The sequence below is a fragment of the Salvelinus alpinus genome, chromosome 24, assembly GCF_045679555.1.
Source record: "Salvelinus alpinus chromosome 24, SLU_Salpinus.1, whole genome shotgun sequence".
Classification (NCBI taxonomy): Eukaryota; Metazoa; Chordata; class Actinopteri; order Salmoniformes; family Salmonidae; genus Salvelinus; species Salvelinus alpinus.
In genome coordinates, this window is record NC_092109.1 from 38,503,660 (window position 1) to 38,524,109 (window position 20,450).

At 42.1% G+C, this 20,450-nt stretch overlaps 1 protein-coding gene across 1 annotated transcript in view; it reads right to left on the reverse strand.

Moving 5' to 3' along the window:
* The window catches only part of LOC139551896 (sister chromatid cohesion protein PDS5 homolog B-like), a 152,565-nt gene extending 132,425 nt beyond the window's left edge, over positions 1–20,140 (reverse strand). Inside the window, exons 1-2 of the mRNA XM_071363234.1 lie at positions 19,922–20,140; positions 10,167–10,340 (exon numbers count right to left, since the gene is read on the reverse strand). Coding sequence (XP_071219335.1) covers positions 10,167–10,340; positions 19,922–20,140 — 393 coding nt within the window. The remainder of the gene's footprint in view (positions 1–10,166; positions 10,341–19,921) is intronic.
* Between the last annotated feature and the right edge of the window lie 310 nt (positions 20,141–20,450).

Genomic DNA, 20,450 nt, shown 5'->3' on the forward strand with positions numbered 1-20,450 from the left:
ATACTCGTCGACAAACCCACTGGCTCCAGGTCATCTACAAGACCCTGCTAGGTAAAGTCCCGCCTTATCTCAGCTCGCTGGTCACCATAGCAGCAGCCACCCGTATCACGCGCTCCAGCAGGTATATCTCACTGGTCACCCCCAAAGCCAATTCCTCCTTTGGCCGCCTCTCCTTCCAGTTCTTTGCTGCCAATGACTGGAACGAACTGCAAAACTCACTGAAGCTGGAGACTCATATCTCCCTCACTAGCTTTAAGCACCAGCTGTCAGAGCAGCTCACAGATCACTGCACCTGTACATAGCCTATCTGTAAATAGCCCATCCAACTACCTCATCCCTATACTGTACTTATTTTTTTATATTGCTCGTTTGCACCCCAGTATCTCTACTTGCACATTCATCTTCTGCACATCTACCATTCCAGTGTTTAATTGCTATATTGTAATTACTTCGCCACCATGGCCTATTTATTGCCTTACCTCCCTTATCCTACCTCATTTGCACACACTGTATATATACTATTTCTACTGTATTATTGACTGTATGTTTGTTTATTCCATGTGTAACTGTGTTGTTGTATGTGTCGAACTGCTTTGCTTTATCTTGGCCAGGTTGCAGTGTTAAATGAGAACATGTTCTCAACTAGCCTACCTGGTTAAATAAAGTCACTGGCTTACTGGTGCTAGAGTCACTGGCGCGTCACTGGCTTACTGGTGCTCTTCCATGCCGTCCCTACGAGGAGTGCGTCACTTGAGTGGGTTGAGTCACCGACGTAATCTTCGTGTCCGGGTTGGCGCCCTCTCCGGATTTGTGAACTGTACACCGGACGCGCTACCTTGTTCCGGACCTGCTGTTCTCGACTCTCTCTCTAACGCACCTGCTGTCTCTAACTCTGAATGATCGGCTATGAAAAGCCAACTAAGATTTAATCCTGAGGTGCTGACTTGCTGCACCCTCGACAACCACTGTGATTATTATTATCTGACCCTGCTGGTCATCTATGAACGTTTGAGCATCTTGGCCATGTACTGTTATAATCTCCATCCGGCACAGCCAGAAGAGGACTGGCCACCCCTCAGAGCCTGGTTCCTCTCTAGGTTTCTTCCTAGGTTCCGGCCTTTCTAGGGAGTTTTTCCTAGCCACCGTGCTTCCACATCTACATTGCTTGCTGTTTGGGGTTTTAGGCTGGGTTTCTGTACAGCAGACATTGTGACATTGGCTGATGTAAAAAGGGCTTTTGTAAAAATTGGCTGATGTAAAAAGGGCTTTATAAATACATTTGATTGATTGATTTGATTGATATATGCGACTCACCCTTCCCGGGCAACAGCATTAACGAAGCAGGATTCAAGCACCAATCTTAAGGAATTGTAGATTTTAACCATTTAATGTTAACTCCCATTTTGTCCATCTCGCACTAGTAACATGTTGTGCTTTTGTGCTGTTAACTATGGTTGCTACTGCATGTGGAACATACAGATCCACTTTTTGACCCATTGTAATCACAGCTGTGTTATGCAACACCATTTCTGTCGCTTGTACCGCCCTCAGGCACGGTGGCATTCCTCTCACCATTGAGTCTAACTATTTACTACAGTACATTACTGGTTTCTCTTTTCATTATTTTGTGTAACCACCACGCTACAACGTCCTCCGTTGGCAACCCTAATGCTGGCGCTTGACACTTGACACTTCTTTAGCTCAACAAACGCTTCCTCACACTCTTGACTCCATTCAAGTCTTTCTTGGGGACCCTTCCCCCCCTTTGTCAATTCTGTACGTTGCTCAGCAAATTCAGAAAATGACAAAATAAAATCTCTCACAAAATTGAAAACACCTAGGGTTTTCCTGAGTATGCAAGGAGTGTTTGGTCATGCCAAAGAATGCATTGTTTCCACTCGATCACGTGTAATGTGTTCCGTGCCTTTTGAAATTGAAACCCCCAGATATGTTACCTCTTGTTTCGCTAGTTGTGCTTTCTTATATGATGCTTTGTGAACCTGTTCTGCCAAATAGTTTACTAATGTGTAGAGGTCTCGCATATGAGTTTCTACATCTTTTGACGTAAATAACAAATAATCTACGTATTGTACCAACACTTACTCTAAAGAAGAATTGAATATGTTTCTAAGCACTTCTACATGAATTTGGATGTTACCATGATTACGGATAGTCTTGAATGAATTGTGAATAATAATGAGTGAAAAAGTTAGATGCACAAATATCTGGGCAGCGTCTAACTTTCTAACTTATTATGAGGGGGATGTTGGTCAAGGAGGTAGAGGAGAGGGAGAGGTTGGAGAAGGAGGTAGAGGAGAGGGGGGAGGTTGGAGAAGGAGGTAGAGGAGAGGGGAAGGTTGGAGAAGGAGGTAGAGGAGAGGGGGAGGTTGGAGAAGGAGGTAGAGGAGAGGGGGAGGTTGGGGAAGGAGGGAGAGGGGGAGGTTGGAGAAGGAGGTATTAGAGAGGGGGAGGTTGTGGAATGAGGTAGAGGAGAGAGGGAGGTTGGGTGGGGAGGTAGAGGAGAGGTGGGAGGTTGGGAGGTAGAGGAGAGTGGGAGGTTGAGGAAAGAGGTAGAAGAGAGGGGGAGGTTGGGTGGGGAGGTAGAGGAGAGGGGGAGGTTGGAGAAGGAGGTAGAGGAGAGTGGGAGGTTGGGTGGGGAGGTAGAGGAGAGGTGGGAGGTTGGGAGGTAGAAGAGAGTGGGAGGTTGGGTAAGGAGGTAGAGGAGAGTGGGAGGTTGGGGATGGAGGTAGAGGAGAGGGGGAGGTTGGGTGGGGAGGTAGAAGAGGGGGAGGTTGGAGAAGGAGGTAGAGGAGAGTGGGAGGTTGGTTGGGGAGGTAGAGGAGAGGTGGGAGGTTGGGAGGTAGAAGAGAGTGGGAGGTTGGGGAAGGAGGTAGAGGAGAGTGGGAGGTTGGGGATGGAGGTAGAGGAGAGGGGGAGGTTGGGTGGGGAGGTAGAAGAGGGGGAGGTTGGAGAAGGAGGTAGAGGAGAGTGGGAGGTTGGGTGGGGAGGTAGAGGAGAGGTGGGAGGTTGGGAGGTAGAAGAGAGTGGGAGGTTGGGGAAGGAGGTAGAGGAGAGTGAGAGGTTGGGGAAGAAGGTAGAGGAGAGGGGGAGGTTGGGTGGGTAGGTAGAAGAGGGGGAGGTTGGTTAAGGAGGTAGAAGAGAGGTTGGAGGTTGGGGAAGGAGGTGGAGGAAGAAGGGAAACCAACCTTGGCCAGGGTTTCAGAAGCTGATCAGCTGATCCAGGTCCTCAAGGTCCAGGCCTTTATGCAGTGGCTGGGAAGAGAGAGACAAGACATTTAACTATTTACTTTATCATCTGTTTACATGTGTAGAACTTCAGACACAGATTAAAAACTTCTTGCGAATATAGGGGGTGCTGTTTCGACTTAGCATAAATTGGTCTCCAGATTAAACTGCCTAGTACTCAATTCTTGCTCGTACAATATGCATATTATTATTATTATTGGATAGAAAACACTCTCTAGTTTCTATAGCCGTTGGAATTATGTCTCTGAGTGAAACAGAACTCATTCTACAGCACTTTTCATGACAGGGAATTGAGATTTCAGAAATCTTGGCCCCTGTTCCCAGGTCAGTTGTAATGTCCCTGTGAATGCTATGGGGATACAAACACTGCCTACGCCTTCCTCTAGATGTCAGTAAGTGGTGACAATTTGAATGGAGTCGATTGCGCAATCAGGGCCTGTATAAAAGACCAAAGAGCGGAAGTACATTTCTTTTCCTCCCTGCGCCTGACGCACGATGTACGTCGGACTGGCCTCCTTGCAAGCTGTTGTTTAGCCAGTAATATATCTCCGGTCATGTTTTTACTCGTTATAGGTGTTAAAAACATCATAAGGAAGTTAATTTAAACCGTTTTATAGCAATTTATATCCGTTTAGTGCGATTTTCTGGCATTTCTTTGTGACGCACCTCCAAGAGTTGGGCACTTTTCCAGTACATGCCGAACGTTAGTGGCCATTTCGACGGGACAAGAGGACATCTTTCGACCAAAAGACGATTAGACCGGAGAAAGGATACATTGCCCAAGATTCTGATGGCAGTTCAGCTAATAGTAAGAACTATTTATGATGATAAATCGTTGTTCTGTCGAAAAATGTTAAACGCATATTCCGCATTTTCTTTGGGGTAGCTTTGCTTTGGCGCACCCTGTATTGCACAGTAAGGATAATTTAAAAAATGTAATTCAGCGATTGCATTAAGAACTAATTTGTCTTTCAATCGCTGTCCACCCTGTATTTTTTAGTCAAGTTTATGAGTATTTATTCATTAGACTAGATCACTGTCCAATATGGCGCCTGACATTTTCTGACCAGCTTGGCTACTTTTCTCATTGTATAACCACGATTTTTGTGGCTAAATATGCACATTTTCGAACAAACTCTATATGTATGTTGTAATATGATGTTACAGGAGTGTCATCTGAAGAATTCTGAGAAGGTTAGTGAAAAAATTAATACATTTTGGTGGTGATAATGCTATCGCTCTTTTTGCCGTGAATCAATGCTGGGGTAATGTTTGCACATGTGCTATGCTAATATAACGATTTATTGTGTTTTCGCTGTAAGACACTTAGAAAATCTGAAATATTGTCTGGATTCACAGGATCTGTGTCTTTCAATTACTGTACGCTGTGTATTTTTAAGAAATGTTTTATGATTAGTAATTAGGTAATACACGTTGCTCTCTGTATTTATTCTAGTCGAGTTGTGATGGTGGGTGCAATTGTAAACTGATTTATACCTGAAATATGCACATTTTTCTAACAAAACCTATCCTATACAATAAATATGTTATCAGACTGTCATCTGATGAGGTTTTTTCTTGGTTAGTGGCTATCAATATCTTTATTTGGCCGAATTGGTGATAGCTACTGGTGGAGAGAAAAAATGGTGGACAAAGAAAAAATTGTGTCTTTTGCTAACGTGGTTAGCTAATAGATTTACATATTGTGTCTTCCCTGTAAAACATTTTACAAATCAGAAATGATTGCTGGATTCACAAGAAGTGGATCTTTCATCTGGTATCTTGGACTTGTGATTGAATGATATTTAGATGCTACTATTTACTTGTGACGCTATGCTAGCTATGCTATTCAGCTTTTTTACTGGTGGGGGAGGTGGGGGTGCTCCCGGATCCGGGTTTCTGAGTCGGTAGAAGTTAAGCCCTTGACTAAAAAGCACTTTCAATGGAGAATCACTATTCAGAAAGCTTTTTAGTCGTGGACTCGGCTCTTCCGGTTAGAATGTAATATTTCATATTATAACATTTGTATAATATTTTATTAAATGATTGCTTGATTGACTGACTGATAGGTGTCAGGTCTAAACTATAATCAGAGGTTGTAAGGCTCTGAGTTTCTACTTAAGAAGAATAGTTTAACCCCATCATAGACACTAAACCCAGCGTACTGTTTGTAAGCGTTTATTCAGAGAGCTCTGAAAATCATAAAATGCACATAGCTTTTTATACCTCACATTTGGTTATACAACACATTTTATAAATGCCCCTCCCCTTCTCTAACTCTGTCACAATGTTCTACTTTAATAGCTCCTTTTGTCTAACAGGGTACATCTATAATCAAATCAAATGTTATTTGTCACATACACATGGTTAGCAGATGTTAATGCGAGTGTAGCGAAATGCTTGTGCTTCTAGTTCTGACAATGCAGTAATAACCAACGAGTAATGTAACCTAACAATTCCACAACAACTACCTTATACACACAAGTGTAAAGGGATAAAGAATATGTACATAAAGATATATGAATGAGTGATGGTACAGAACGGCATAGGCAAGATGCAGTAGATGGTATAGTGTACAGTCTATACATATGAGATGAGTAATGTAGGGTATGTAAACAAAGTGGCATAGTTTAACCTTTCACGGCTACTAACCCCGGATCCGGGAGCACCCCCCACCCCCCACACACTGATTAGCATAGCTAGCATAGCTTCACAAGTAGATAGTAGCATCTAAATATCATTAAATCACAAGTCCAAGACACCAGATGAAAGATACAGATCTTGTGAATAAAGCCACCATTTCAGATTTTTAAAATGTTTTACAGGGAAGACAAAATATGTAAATCTATTAGCTAAACACGTTAGCAAAATACACCACTATTCTAACTCCATCAGTTTCTTACTCCTTCAGGTGCTATCACCAATTCGGCTCAACTAAGATATTGATAGCCAATAACCTATAAAAAAAACCATCAGATGACAGTCTGATAACATATTCATGGTATAGGATAGTTTTTGTTAGAAAAAAGTGCATATTTCAGGTAGAAATCACAGTTTACAATTGCACCGACCATCACAAATCCACTAGAATTACTAGATAGAGCAACGTGTATGACCAATTTACTCATCATAAAACATTTCATAAAAATAGACAAAGCATAGCAATGGAAAGACCCAGTTCTTGTGATTTCAGACCATATTTCAGATTTTCTAAGCGTTTTTCAGCGAAAACACAATAAATCGATAAGTTAGCATACTACATGTGCAAACGTTACCAGAGCATCGATTCCAGCCAAAGAGCGCTATAACGTAATCACCGCCAAAATATATTAATTTTTTCACTAACCTTCTCAGAATTCTTCAGATGACACTCCTGTAACATCATTTTACAACATACATATACAGTTTGTTCGAAAAGGTGCATATTTAGCCATACAAAACCGTGGTTACACAATAAAAATACTAGGAAATCAAGCCTCAATATGTCTGACGTCATCTATCAGAGTGATCTAGTTTAATTGAAAGCTAATCATATACTTGACTAAAAAATACAGGGTTGACAGCAATCGAAAGACAAATTAGTTCTTAATGCAACCGCTGATTTACATTTTTAAAATTATCCTTACTTTTCAATACAGGGTTCGCCAAGTGAAGCTATACCAAACAAAATGGCGAAATATGCGTTTAAAATATTTCGACAGAAACACGATTTATCATATTAAATATTGCTTACTTTGAGCTGTTCTTCCATCATATTCTTGGGCAATGTATCCTTTCTATGTTATAAACGTCTTTTGGTCGATAGATGTCCTCTGTCCTTCGAAATGTCCACCACCAACGACCGACACCCCGAAACGTTTCCAAAGCTAAAAAGGGCACGACAAAGAAATTCCTCAAAATCGCACTAAACGGATATAAATTGCTATAAAACGGTTCAAATTAACTACATTATGATGTTTTTAACAACTATAACGACTGAAAACATGACCGGAGAAATATTGCTGGTTAGAAAACGATTTGGAACGAGGCAGGTCCGATGTCCTTCACGCTTCAGGCGCACGATGAGAAAGGGGGGTCTCTGTACATTTTGGTCTTTTATAATGGCTGTGAATGTCCCATCGATTTCATTGAAAACGTGATGACGTACAGACACCCAGAGGAAGACGTAGGCAGTGTCGGTTTCTTCATAGCATTCACTGTCGCCTTAAAAACAGACCCCAGATCAGAGGTAAAAATTTCTGAAATCTGAACCCTGTCATGAAAAGTGCTGTAGAAATTGTTCTGTACCACTCAGAGACAAAATTCCAACTTCTATAGAAACTAGAAGGTGTTTTCTATCCAATAATAACAATAATATGCATATTGTACGATCAAGAATTTAGCACGAGGCAGTTTAATTTGGAGACCCAAATATGCTAATGCGGAACAGCACCCCCTATAGTTGCAAGAAGTTAAAGTGGCTAGTGATACATTCTTTACATCAATTTTCATTATTAAAGTGGCTGTAGTTGAGTCAGTATGTTGGCAGCAGCTGGTGGCTGCACCTGTACTGACCTCACCTTCTGGATGATAGCGGGTTGAACAGGCAGTGGCTCGGGTGGTTGTTGTCCTTGATGATCTTATGGCCTTCCTGTGACATCAGGTGGTGTAGGTGTCCTGGAGGGCAGGCAGTTTGCCCCCAGTGATGCGTTGTGCAGACCTCACTACCCTCTGGAGAGCCTTACGGTTGTGGGCGGAGCAGTTGCCGTACCAGGTGGTAATACAGCCCGACAGGATACTCTCGATTGTGCATCTGTAAAAGTTTGTGAGTGCTTTTGGTGACAAGCCAGATTTCTTCAGCCTCCTGAGGTTGAAGAGGCGCTGCTGCGCTTTCTTCACAACGCTGTCTGTGTGGGTGGACCAATTCAGTTTGTCCATGATGTGTACGCCGAGGAACTTAAAACTTACTACCCTCTCCACTACTGTCCCGTCGATGTGGATAGGGGGGTGCTCCCTCTGCTGTTTCCTGAAGTCCACGATCATCTCCTTTGTTTTGTTGATGTTGAGTGTGAGGTTATTTTCCTGACACCACACTCCGAGGGCCCTCACCTCCTTCCTGTAGGCCGTCTCGTCGTTGTTGGTAATCAAGCCTACCACTGTAGTGTCGTCCGCAAACTTGATGATTAAGTTGGAGACGTGCATGGCCACGCAGTCTTGGGTGAACAGGGAGTACAGGAGAGGGCTCAGAACGCACCCTTGTGGGGCCCCAGTGTTGAGGATCAGCGGGGTGGAGATGTTGTTACCCACCCTCACCACCTGGGGGAAGCCTGTCAGGAAGTCCAGTACCCAGTTGCACAGGGCGGGGCCGAGACCCAGGGTCTCGAGCTTGATGACGAGTTTGGAGGGTACTATGGTGTTAAATGCTGAGCTGTAGTCTATGAACAGCATTCTCACATAGGTATTCCTCTTGTCCAGATGGGTTAAGGCAGTGTGCAGTGTGGTTGCGATTGCGTCGTCTGTGGACCTATTGGGGCGGTAAGCAAATTGGAGTGGGTCTAGGGTGTCAGGTAGGGTGGAGGTGATATGGTCCTTGACTAGTCTCTCAAAGCACTTCATGATGACGGAAGTGAGTGCTACGGGGCGGTAGTCGTTTAGCTCAGTTACCTTAGCTTTCTTGGGAACAGGAACAATGGTTCCTCTTGAAGCATGTGGGAACAGCCGACTGGGATAAGGATTGATTGAATATGTCCGTAAACACACCAGCCAGCTGGTCTGCGCATGTTTTGAGGACGCGGCTGGGGATGCCGTCTGGGCCTGCAGCCTTGCGAGGGTTAACACGTTTAAATGTTTTACTCACGTCGGCTGCAGTGAAGGAGAGTCTGCAGGTTTTGGTAGAGGGCCGTGTCAGTGGCACTGTATTGTCCTCAAAGTGAGCAAAGAAGTTATTTAGTCTGTCTGGGAGCAAGACATCCTGGTCCGCGACGGGGCTGGTTTTCTTTTTGTAATCCGTGATTGACTGTAGACCCTGCCACATACCTCTTGTGTCTGAGCCGTTGAATTGCGACTACTTTGTCTCTATACTGACGCTTAGCTTGTTTGTACACTGTTTGTATTCGGTCATGTTTCCAGTCACCTTGCCGGTTAAAAGCAGTGGTTAAAAGCAGTGGTTCGCGCTTTCAGTTTCGCGCGAATGCTGCCATCAATCCACAGTTTCTGGTTTGGGAATGTTTTAATAGTTGCTGTGGGTACGACATCGCCGATGCACTTTCTAATGAACTCGCTCACCGAATCAGCGTATTCGTCAATGTTGTTGTTGGACACAATGCGGAACATATCCTAATCCACGTGATCGAAGCAGTCTTGAAGCGTGGAATCAGATTGGTCGGACCAGCGTTGAACAGACCTGAGCGCGGGAGCTTCCTGTTTTAGTCTCTGTCTATAGGCTGGGAGCAACAAAATGGAGTCGTGGTCAGCTTTTCCGAAAGGAGGGCGGGGAGGGCCTTATATGCGTCGCGGACGTTAGAATAACAATGATCCAGGGTTTTACCAGCCCTGGTAATTCTTCTTCATGCCTGCAGTTGACAACTCTAGCTCAAAACAGGAAACCTCAGTGGTAACGCAGTGCCTCCCTTACTTCTCTTCTCAGAACTCAGTCTCGCCTAATCTTCTGAGAATAGACAAAACAGGAAACTTCACACTCACACAGACATGTTCCATTCTAACAGACACATTCTTTTATGCATTCAATATTTCTCTAACCTACTGTTAAACACACTTACAAATGCTAAATGTTCTCTTCTATTTTTCAACATTAGCTCAATTAATGAATACTATTTACAACTTTTCCCCAACAATAGCAAAGAGGGCTGAAGCAGTAAATAGCAGTAAATACTAGATCGTAAAGGCAGACTGGTCCTCACCTCAAAGATCTGAGCGAAGTGTGATTCTCTGTGTGTGAACATGGCACGGATACAGTCAATGGCATATTTGGCCTGGCGAGGGGGTCCTCTCTTAGCTTTGGTCTGAAGTACTGGCAGCAGAACACTAGGAGGAGAAGAGGAACATTGCCAAGGTTTGGCCGTTTCGCTCTCAGGCTGATACAGAAAGACTCATCCATACTTTTATTACAAGCAGGCTTGACTACTGTAATGCTCTCCTGTCTGGTCTACCCAAGAAAGCCATTGGTCAACTGCAAAACATACAGAATGCTACAGAACGGGTGCTGACCAAGACAAGACGGAGAGCTCACATTACACCGGTTTTAAGGTCTCTGCACTGGCTGCCTGTGAGTTTAGAATTCATTTGAAGATTATTCTATTGGTTTTTAAATCAATCCACGATTGTGTACCCCAATACACGTCAGACATGCTTTTAAGTTATGTACCCAGTAGGTCCCTCAGGTCCTCTGACACTGTCATTTTAACTATCCAAAAGCCTAGAACCAAGAGGCATGGAGAGGCAGCCTCTAGTTACTATGCCCCCAGCCTCTAGAATAGCCTGCCAGAGAACCTGAGGGGGCCGAAACTGTGGACATATTTAAAAGAGATCTTCAAACACATCTTTGTAGCTTTGCTTTTCCTCAGGGTACTTTTTGGTTGTTCAGTTTTTATAGTTAATCTTTAGTTTTTTATCCTCATGTTTGTTGTATATATATGTCGTGTCTTTGACTATGCCAGATTGATTGCTATGACATGCTATTCTATAAAAAAAATTCTCCGTAATTAATATTACCTGATTGAACTAATCATGTAAATATTAATTAACTAGACAGGGACACCACAAAATAATATTTATAGAGCTGTTATCTTTCGAATAAACTCTTAAAGATTTTGTAATATTTTACTAAATAGCAGTCACATTAATCGTCATTATATTCAGTCTCATCTGAAAGTTGTAAGTCCTTGGTTATCTGCAAGAATCCTGGCTAACAAGTTGAATCAGTAATACAAAATTGGGTTTAATTATTTATTTACTAAATACCTAACTAATCACACAGAATCACACATATACAATTAAATCATAACTTGATCACAAATTACGTCATACAGAAAAACGTCCCTGGCGGGCGTTATAGATATGACAGCTTGTTACACAAAGGAAAGGGGCGGGATTTTAGTGAAAGAGCGGGAGGCTGGAACATAGGCGAGCTGTGCTGTCGTAAATACAGTATCTGATGCATTCTAAATTACCGCCCATTTGAAAAAGAAAATGCAATACATATTTACTCTGAGCTGCGCTTCAGTAGGTTGGTGGTAGATGGACCGTGTCGCCAACCCGAGTCCTCTGTCCTTTGAAGAATGTCTCTGGTTGTCACGGGATACGTTGTAGTAACGTTGTATGTAGTAGACGGGATACTCGGACTGTCCTTCCTAACCTGCGTTTCGCTGTTGCTAACTCAACGGTTAGGAGATATCACTTCTGTAGTGAACACGAGTTCAAAGTTCATACCATTCACAATCAAAGTCCATGCTGATGTTGGCCTAGTTCTGTAGTTATTGTCTGAACCATCTTGACATCGGATCGTCATCCAAAATGTACCCGGAACAGGAAGTTATATTCTTGTCAATGGATTTATATAGTGGAGGTAGAGGGGTGTGTCTGAAAAGTTTATAACCCATGCCTCTTCACAGGGGCGGGCCACTGTGGGCAGAGGAAAACTTATGAAAGCACAGATCTCTCATTTGGAAGCTAAAATTACATTTCACCTCTTCACAAATAATGTCATATTCAAACGTTTCAATTAAACAACAATTCCATGTGAATCCGATACCTCTGACGTTTAGACTTTCCATAGTAGAGTTTATGTCATTCTATCTTAGATGAGAATGTGTCAGAGGGCAACCGAACTGACATAATATACCTTAATATGGCTGCAAGGCAAAGTGTTGAGTAGCCAGTGAAATCGTGCCCATTTCAAACGGCCTCCTACTCAAATCTTGCTCGTACAATATGAATATTATTATTCTTTTTGGATAGAAAACACTTTCTAGTTTCTAAAAGAGTTGGAATTATTTCTCTGAGTGAAACAGAAGTCCTTCTGCAGCACTTTTCCTGACCAGGAAGTGAAATGTCAGAAATCGATGCTCTTTTCAACTTGATGCCTATACATGGTCTTGACATTTAGGAGTCTGCTGACACTCTATACGCCTTCCTATTGGTGTAAAGAGGATGTCAGAGAAGAAATTTTTGTGCTCATCTTGTTCTGTGGTGGAAAAAAAACTATTTCTTTGACGTGACCGTCCACTTCCGGTACTCTGAAGGAAGTGGGATTGACTTCTGTTTTGCCTTGGTAACGAACGGCTAACGTCTCCGGCTCGAATTTTTTTTGATACATGTGACCATATCATCGTAATGTATGTTTTTTCAATATAGTTTAATCAGATTATTGAAACTTTATTCGGGAGTTTTGCCGTGTTCCGTCCTCTGACTGTGTTTACGTTGGAGAAATTTATGCCACTCGGCTAGTGCCAATGCTAATTGAAGAGGGAAATTTGCCATTCTGAATCGAAACAACGACTCATCTGGACAGAGGACACCTTCTTCAACATTCTGATGAAAGATCAGCAAAAGTAAGACCCATTTTATGATGTAATTTCATATATCTGTCGTGCATGTGAACTGGCCGTGGGCGCCCAATTGTGTCTGTCTATTGTAGCTACGCTAATATAGCGATACATTTTGTTTTCGCTGTAAAAATGTTAATAAATCGGAAATATTGTTTGGAATCACAAGATGCCTGTCTTTCAATTGCTGCAGACTATGTATTTTTCAGAAATGTTTTATGATGAGTAATTAGCTATTTGACGTTAGTGTCTGTAAATATTATGGCTGCTTTCGGTGCAATTTCGGATTGTAGCTGAAATGTAAACTATGGTTTATACATGAAATATGCAAATTTTTCGAACAAAACATATGCTATACAATAAATATGTTATCAGACTGTCATCTGATGAATTTGTTTCTTGGTTAGTGGCTATTTATATCTTTATTTGGTCGAATTTGTGATAGCACCTGATGGAGTAAAAAGTTGTGTCTTTTGCTAACGTGGTTAGCTAATAGATTTACATATTTTGTCTTCCCTGTAAAACATTTAAAAAATTGATTCACAAGATGTGCACCTTTCATCTGGTGTCTTGGACTTGTTAATGTGTGAAAGTTAAATATTAAAAAAAAATAGATTTTGAATTTCGTGCCCTGCACTTTGAGCTGGATGTTGTCATAAGTGTAACGGTGTCGGGCTGCCCCCGTAAAAGGTTAAGTACCACCGCATTTGTTCAGTTGGTTTGATTACCAGAATATAGTTCATTTCCCCCAACTTCTGATGTTACCCAGAATCTCTATGTTAACCCATGGGTTTCCTTATGTCACATCAGTTATAGTGGGGAGAGAGAAAAAGGGGGAAAGAGGTATTTATGACTGTCGTAAACCTACCCCCAACCCAACGTCATGACATATATATTTCAGTTTTTATTTTCATAGTTTTTAAATTACATATATATTTCAGTTTTTATTTTTCATTCTTTAAAGAAAAACGTTTTTTCCTGTGAAGCACATTGTGTTGCATTCCATGTCTGAAATGTGCTGTATAAATAAAGCTTGATTTGATTTGAGCCGCCTTTGATGGTAGTGTACATTTTGAACAATACATTTTTAACTGTCCCTAAGAGAAGGCTGACAGAGAGAGCTCATCCTGAGAAGGGCACAGCACATGCATTTTAAAGGTAATTTAGGCTTGATCTGACATTTGCAGCATTTGCTGTGTTAATGCGATCTGCAAGAAGTCAAAGAAATTGAAATGAATAAGGTGCCAACAGCAACCTATAGCCTACAGTCAAAGTGTGCACAGACCTTTTGGGGGGCATGTGCTCAATCAAAACTGGAATTAATTCTGCACTTATTAACAATGACCAGCACAATTCCAGTCAAAATAGAAGATTGTAAGAAATACTGTACTCTACATTACAGAAATGCCTTCTCGAACATGTGAACTTTCACATGTCTTAATAACAACCTTGTACGCCATCTGTAAATACAAATAAAATGGTTAAAATACGAGCCTAGTTGGTTTAGCCACAGAAAAGACAGCAACTTTCCCGCTAGCCATGATTGGCTGAGATGAGTGGGCTGGACATGCCGAGAGATGAGTTTGGATTGGTCTGCCATATAGCATGCTGCTGTCTATTTGAGCTGGTCAGTATGTGTAGGTAATCCTGTCTAACACAGCTTTTTTGTATGTACCGCGTAGTAAAACTGCATAAGAGTTGCTCTCCACTTTCTGAAGGACCCAGTTTTGAAATCATTGGAATTCGAGTATGATAGCTAAGGAGATGGAGAAAACCCCTGTCTCCGGATTACATCTTCAAACTAAGGGCAACCATGGCATCCGTGACAGGAGACGCCTCCATCCATGATGTATATGGGTAAGTTAGTCTAGCTAGCTATATTTGCAGATATTACACGTTTCTAATTTTGTTTTAATTTCAAGCTAAAGTGTACTGTTAGCTAGCTAACGTTAGCTGGCTGGCTCACTAGCTAACGATACGTGTATGATGTTATTATTTGTATCTCAGAGCATTTGCTTGGTTACTTATACACTAATGTTAGCTACCTGCAGATTCATGCAGGGTAGTAACGGCAGGAGTTGGGATTATGGTTCATTGTTTAGCTACATGTCTTATCAAAAGACTCCACTATGCAAGTAACCATTTCGGGTGTATTCGTGAATTCAGTCTGGGCATCTACTCAGATTTCAGAGCACTTTCGCCTGAGTGTGCCAGAGCGCAGAATATCCGATGAATTTACGAACGCTCAACATATGTTGAATATGGCCGGTGTCAGTAAACGTTGGCAAAAAAACGTAATTAAATTGTTGCCTGCAGCACAGTTACAGCCACCAACGCTCTGGATAACATGAAAACAGCCTAACCATTCTGCTAAGGCGAGTAAAATGGTCAGAGCTTGGGTGTGGGCTTAAGCTTAAGAGGGTGTGAATGAAGCTGAATGGGTGTAGACAAAGAAGAGCTCTCCAGTAGGTACCAAATCATTCAAAGGCCATTTTCTCAAAAGTGAGGTTACAAGTTTATTAACTTTCAAAGCAGAATTACTTTCCCATTGTTCCTCAAATGCAGTGTATGATATACCATTATGTAGCTCTTTGTCTCAATTTCCTATTTTGCTACATAAGACCGAATCAAAGCGGTCGGTCACATATATACTTATAGTGGAGGTTGCAGGATCAGATGGAAAGCATGCTCTGCATGTGACATCACTTTGGAGTGCAGCCTGACTGCAGAGTGCTTGTTGCCGGGTAGACCTGTTATTCCTCACATGTGACTCACCACCTATTAAGTAGCAAAATTTGAAATTGTGTTTTTTATATGGGATAAAAGTAGCTCAGTCTTTGTTCTTGTTGCCCTGACTTATAGCATTGTTGTTCTCAGGTCCATCCATAGGGATGAGGTGATGTCTGTTCCTGTGGACAGACTTGTGGGGAACTTCCACCATCTACTTTATCTTTGCCAGGTCGCAGTTGCAAATGAGAACTTGTTCTCAACTAGCCTACCTGGTTAAACAAAGGTGAAAAAAAAGTAGGATCGTGGTGCTGCATGTTCCCTCAGCACTGTTCCTGTGACTTTTGAGTCAGTCACCCACACCTGTTTTCCAGGTGGGAGTCTCCTTCTCTCCTTTCCCTTGAGCTGACTGCAGCTGTGTTCGGGAGTGATGGGTCTAGCAGCGATGGGAGTGTTGGCACTGTGGTATGAAGCTGTCGTCCTATCATCGGTTGAGTCGGGTTAAAGCCATTCTGGAGTGGAGTTGACCGACAGGCCAGCAGATATGCTAAGAGGTTATGATTTAATAAACTGACAGTTTATGGATGTGATAGATAAGGACCTTTAGAGTTTAATTCAGGAGATGGTAACTCTTTAAACAACCACTATTGTGGTGCCCTAAATTCCTAATGAGTTCATTGTTAGGTGATTAATTTAATCGGGTAACAATTAAACATAGTTAGTTGATTCGATGAATAACAATCATCAGATTAATGAAAGTAAAGTCACGACAACAGGATGCTTGTTTTGGAATATTTTTTATTCTGTACAAGCTTCCTTTTTTCACTTTGTCAATTAGGTTAGTATTGTGGAGTAACTAACATGTTGTTGATCCATCCTCAGTTTTCTTCTCTTACAGCCATTAAACTTTATTTGACAGATAATTGTATGTGTGGGGTAGGTATTGAGATGAGGGTCGTTCAAAAATCATTGTCACGACTTCCGCCGAAGTCGGTCCCTCTCCTTGTTTGGGCAGCGCTCGGCGGTCGACGTCACCGGCCTTCTAGCCATCGCCGATCCACTTTTCATTTTCCATTGGTTTTGTCTTTGTTTTACACACCTGGTCTCAATTCCCCAATTAAATGTTAATTATTTAACCCTCTGTTTCCCATGTTTGTTTGTGAGTGATTGTTTATTGTATTGCGGTCCGTTATTTGTGGCCTTGGATTTATTGATGTGTATTGTGATTATTGTTGAATATAATTACGTACATTACTCATATCTGCTGTCCTGCGCCTGACTCATCTACACCAGCTACACACAGACGCATTACAATCATGTTAAACACAAAGTCCATGCAATGTGACTTGTTCAGCACATTTGTACTCCTGAACTTATTGAGGCTTGTCATAACAAAGGGGTTGAATACTTATTGACTCAAGACATTTCAGCTTTTCATTTTGTATTACTTTGTATAAATGTTGAAAAACATAATTCCACTTTGACATTATTGGGTATTGTGCCAAGGGGTATGAATATTTTCTGAAGGCAGTGTACACGAGCCATATAGAGTTTCCTTCATGCTTTCATTGGAAAAACATTTACGTTTTCTAACATTTACTGTTCAGATTTTATTAATATAAATATAAACTAAGCACTTTTGACGCAAGGCTCCGTTATTCAACTTTGAGGGGGTTTAAAGTTCTGTAGATCACTTGACTATTCCATATTTGTTAACAAAGCTCTACTACACAAGATTCCAACTTACCTAACTTCATTGTTACCTAACTGTATCTGTACATGTACCTACATGTATCTGTATCTGTACATGTACCTACATTCGATACGAAAGTAGATATGTTTAAATTCTTTCGCAAGATTAAACTCAAGCATGTGTTTTTGCAAAACACTGATTCGGGCCTAGTAATACATCAAAGAACTGGTACCCATTTTAAGCCCAAAAGCAAATGCTGTCCCATGGTTAACAACTCCTCGATTAATACCTATTGTAGGTTAGTCGAACAAGAAGCTATGTCAGTATATACGAGACAAATAAACCACATTCAGAAGAATCTCACTAGAACAGAAGAACAGGCACTCAATGAATGAATGAAAGATTCATCTTTGGTTATAAGACCTGCAGACAAGGGGGGTGCTGTGGTTGTTTTAGACTATGACAAATATAAAGAAGAAATTCAGAGACAACTCAGCAATGAACGTTTCTATAGAAAACTGAGTGTTGATCCCACACAGGTGTTCCAAAGGGATATGCTCGAATCTGGAGCAAGCCCTATTAAACAACCTTATCTCAAAACCTGAATATATTTGCTGCAAATGCAAATTAATTACTTAAAAATCATACAATGTGATTTTCTGGATTTCTGTTTTAGATTCCGTCTCTCACAGTTGAAGTGTACCAATGATAAAATTACAGACCTCTACATGCTCTGTAAGTAGGAAAACCTGCAAAATCGGCAGTGTATCAAATACTTGTTCTCCCCACTGATATATATATATATACATATACAGTTGAAGTCAGAAGTTTACATACACTTAGGTTGGTGTCATTAAAACCCATTTTTCAACCACTGCACACATTTCTTGTTAACAAACTATAGTTTTGGCAAATTGGTTAGGACATATACTTTGTGCGTGACACAAGTCACTTTTACAACAATTGTTTATAGACATATTATTTCACTTAAAATTCACTGTATCACAATTCCAGTGGGTCAGAAGTTTACATACACTAAGTTGACTGTGCCTTTAAACAGCTTGAAAAATTCCAGAAAAGGATGTCACGGCTTTAGAAGCTTCTGATATGCTAATTGACATAATTTGAGTCAATTGGAGGTGTACCTGTGGATGTATTTCAAGGCCTACCTTCAAACTCAGTGCCTCTTTACTTGACATCATGGGAAAATCAAAAGAAATCAGCCCAGACCTCAGAAAATTGTTTTTAGACGTCCACAAGTCTGGTTCATCCTTGGGAGGAATTTCCAAACGCCTGAAAGTACCACGGTCATCTGTACAAACATCAGTACGCAAGTATAAACACCATTGGACCACGCAGCCGTCATACTGCTCAGGAAGGAGTCGCATTCTGTCTCCTAGAGATGAACATACTTTGGTGCGAAAATTGCAAATCAATCCCAGAACAACAGCAAAGGACCTTGTGAAGATGCTGGAGGAAACAGGTACAAAAGTGTCTATATCCACAGTAAAACGAGTCCTATATCGACATCACGTGAAAGGCCGCTCAGCAAGGAAGAAGCCACTTCTCCAAAACAGACATAAAAAAGCCAGACTACGGTTTGCAACTGCACATGGGGACAAAGATCGTACTTTTTGGAGATATGTCCTCTGGTCTGATGAAACAAAAATAGAACTGTTTGGCCATAATGACCATCGTTATGTTTGGAGGAAAAAGGGGGAGGCTTGCAAGCCGAAGAACACCATCCCAACCGTGAAGCATGGGGGTGGCAGCATCATGTTGAGGGGATGCGTTGCTTCAGGAGGGACTGGTGCGCTTCACTAAATAGATGGCATCATGAGACAGGAAAATTATGTGGATATATTGAAGCAACGTCTCAAGACATCAGTCAGGAAGTTAAAGCTTGGTTGCAAATGTGTCTTCCAAATGGACAATGACCCCAAGCATACTTCCAAAGTTGTGGCAAAATGGCTTAAGGACAACAAAGTCAAGGTATTGGAGTGGCCATTACAAAGCCCTGACCTCAGTCCTATAGAAAATTTGTGGGCAGAACCGAAAAAGCGTGTGCGAGCAAGGAGGCCTACAAACCTGAATCAGTTACACCAGCTCTGTCAGGAGCAATGGGCCAAAATTCACCCAACTTATTGTGGGAAGCTTGTGGAAGACTTCCCGAAACGTTTGACCCAAGTTAAACAATTTCAAGGCAATGCTACCAAATATTAATTGAGTGTATGCAAACTTCTGACCCACTGGGAATGTGATGAAAGAAATAAAAGCTGAAATAAATAATTCTCTCTACTATTATTCTGACATTTCACATTCTTAAAATAAATTGGTGATCCTAACTGACCTAATACAGGGAATCTTTGCTAGGATTAAATGTCAGGAATTGTGAAAAACTTAGTTTAAATGTATTTGGCTAAGGTGTATGTAAAGTGTATCCCAGACACCCTAAAATGTAATCAAACTATAATATATCTTTCTGAAAGAATTAAGTTCAATAGGAAACCAATTTTAGCAGGTGTGCAACTTCATCATTACTCGCAATGACACAGATTTTCAAGACTGTGTCTTCCTCAAAAATGAATAAGACATAAGAGTTTTTGTATGGAGTACAGCGACGACGCCGGGGTTCGCGGCCACAAAGACAGCCCAAAAGACAGCCCAATTTTCTTTTGGGGGGGTGGCACACGGAGTGGTCGGCGGAGCCGAGGGGTGAACCAGAGACAACCTGGGAGGAGGTAGAGAGGTTGTTGGTTGACCCAGGGATAGTGCCAGAGCCCGACTGAGAGTCAATGGAACAGTGCGAGGAGGCATACCGGAGAATGGAGTTGGCGAGGAGTATGCGGCAAAGAAGGCGTTTGGAGTAGTGTGTCACCAGTCTGGTGCAATCTGTGCCGGTCCCACGCATCAGGCCTCCAGTGCGCCTCCCCAGTCCGGTACGTCCTGTGTCTCCTCCTCGCACTCGCCCTGAAGTACTTGTCCCCAGTCCGGTACGTCCTGTGCCTGCTCCCCGCACTCGCCTTGATGTACGCCTCCACAGCCCAGTACGTCCTGTGCTAGCTCCCCGCACTCGCCGTGCAGTGTGTCATCTGTCCGGGACAATTTGTCCCGGCTCTACGCACCAGACCTCCAGTACGCCTCCACAGTCCGGTACGTCCTGTGCCTGCCCCTCGCCCTCGCCCTGAAGAGCGTGTCACCAGTCCGGTGCAACCTGTACC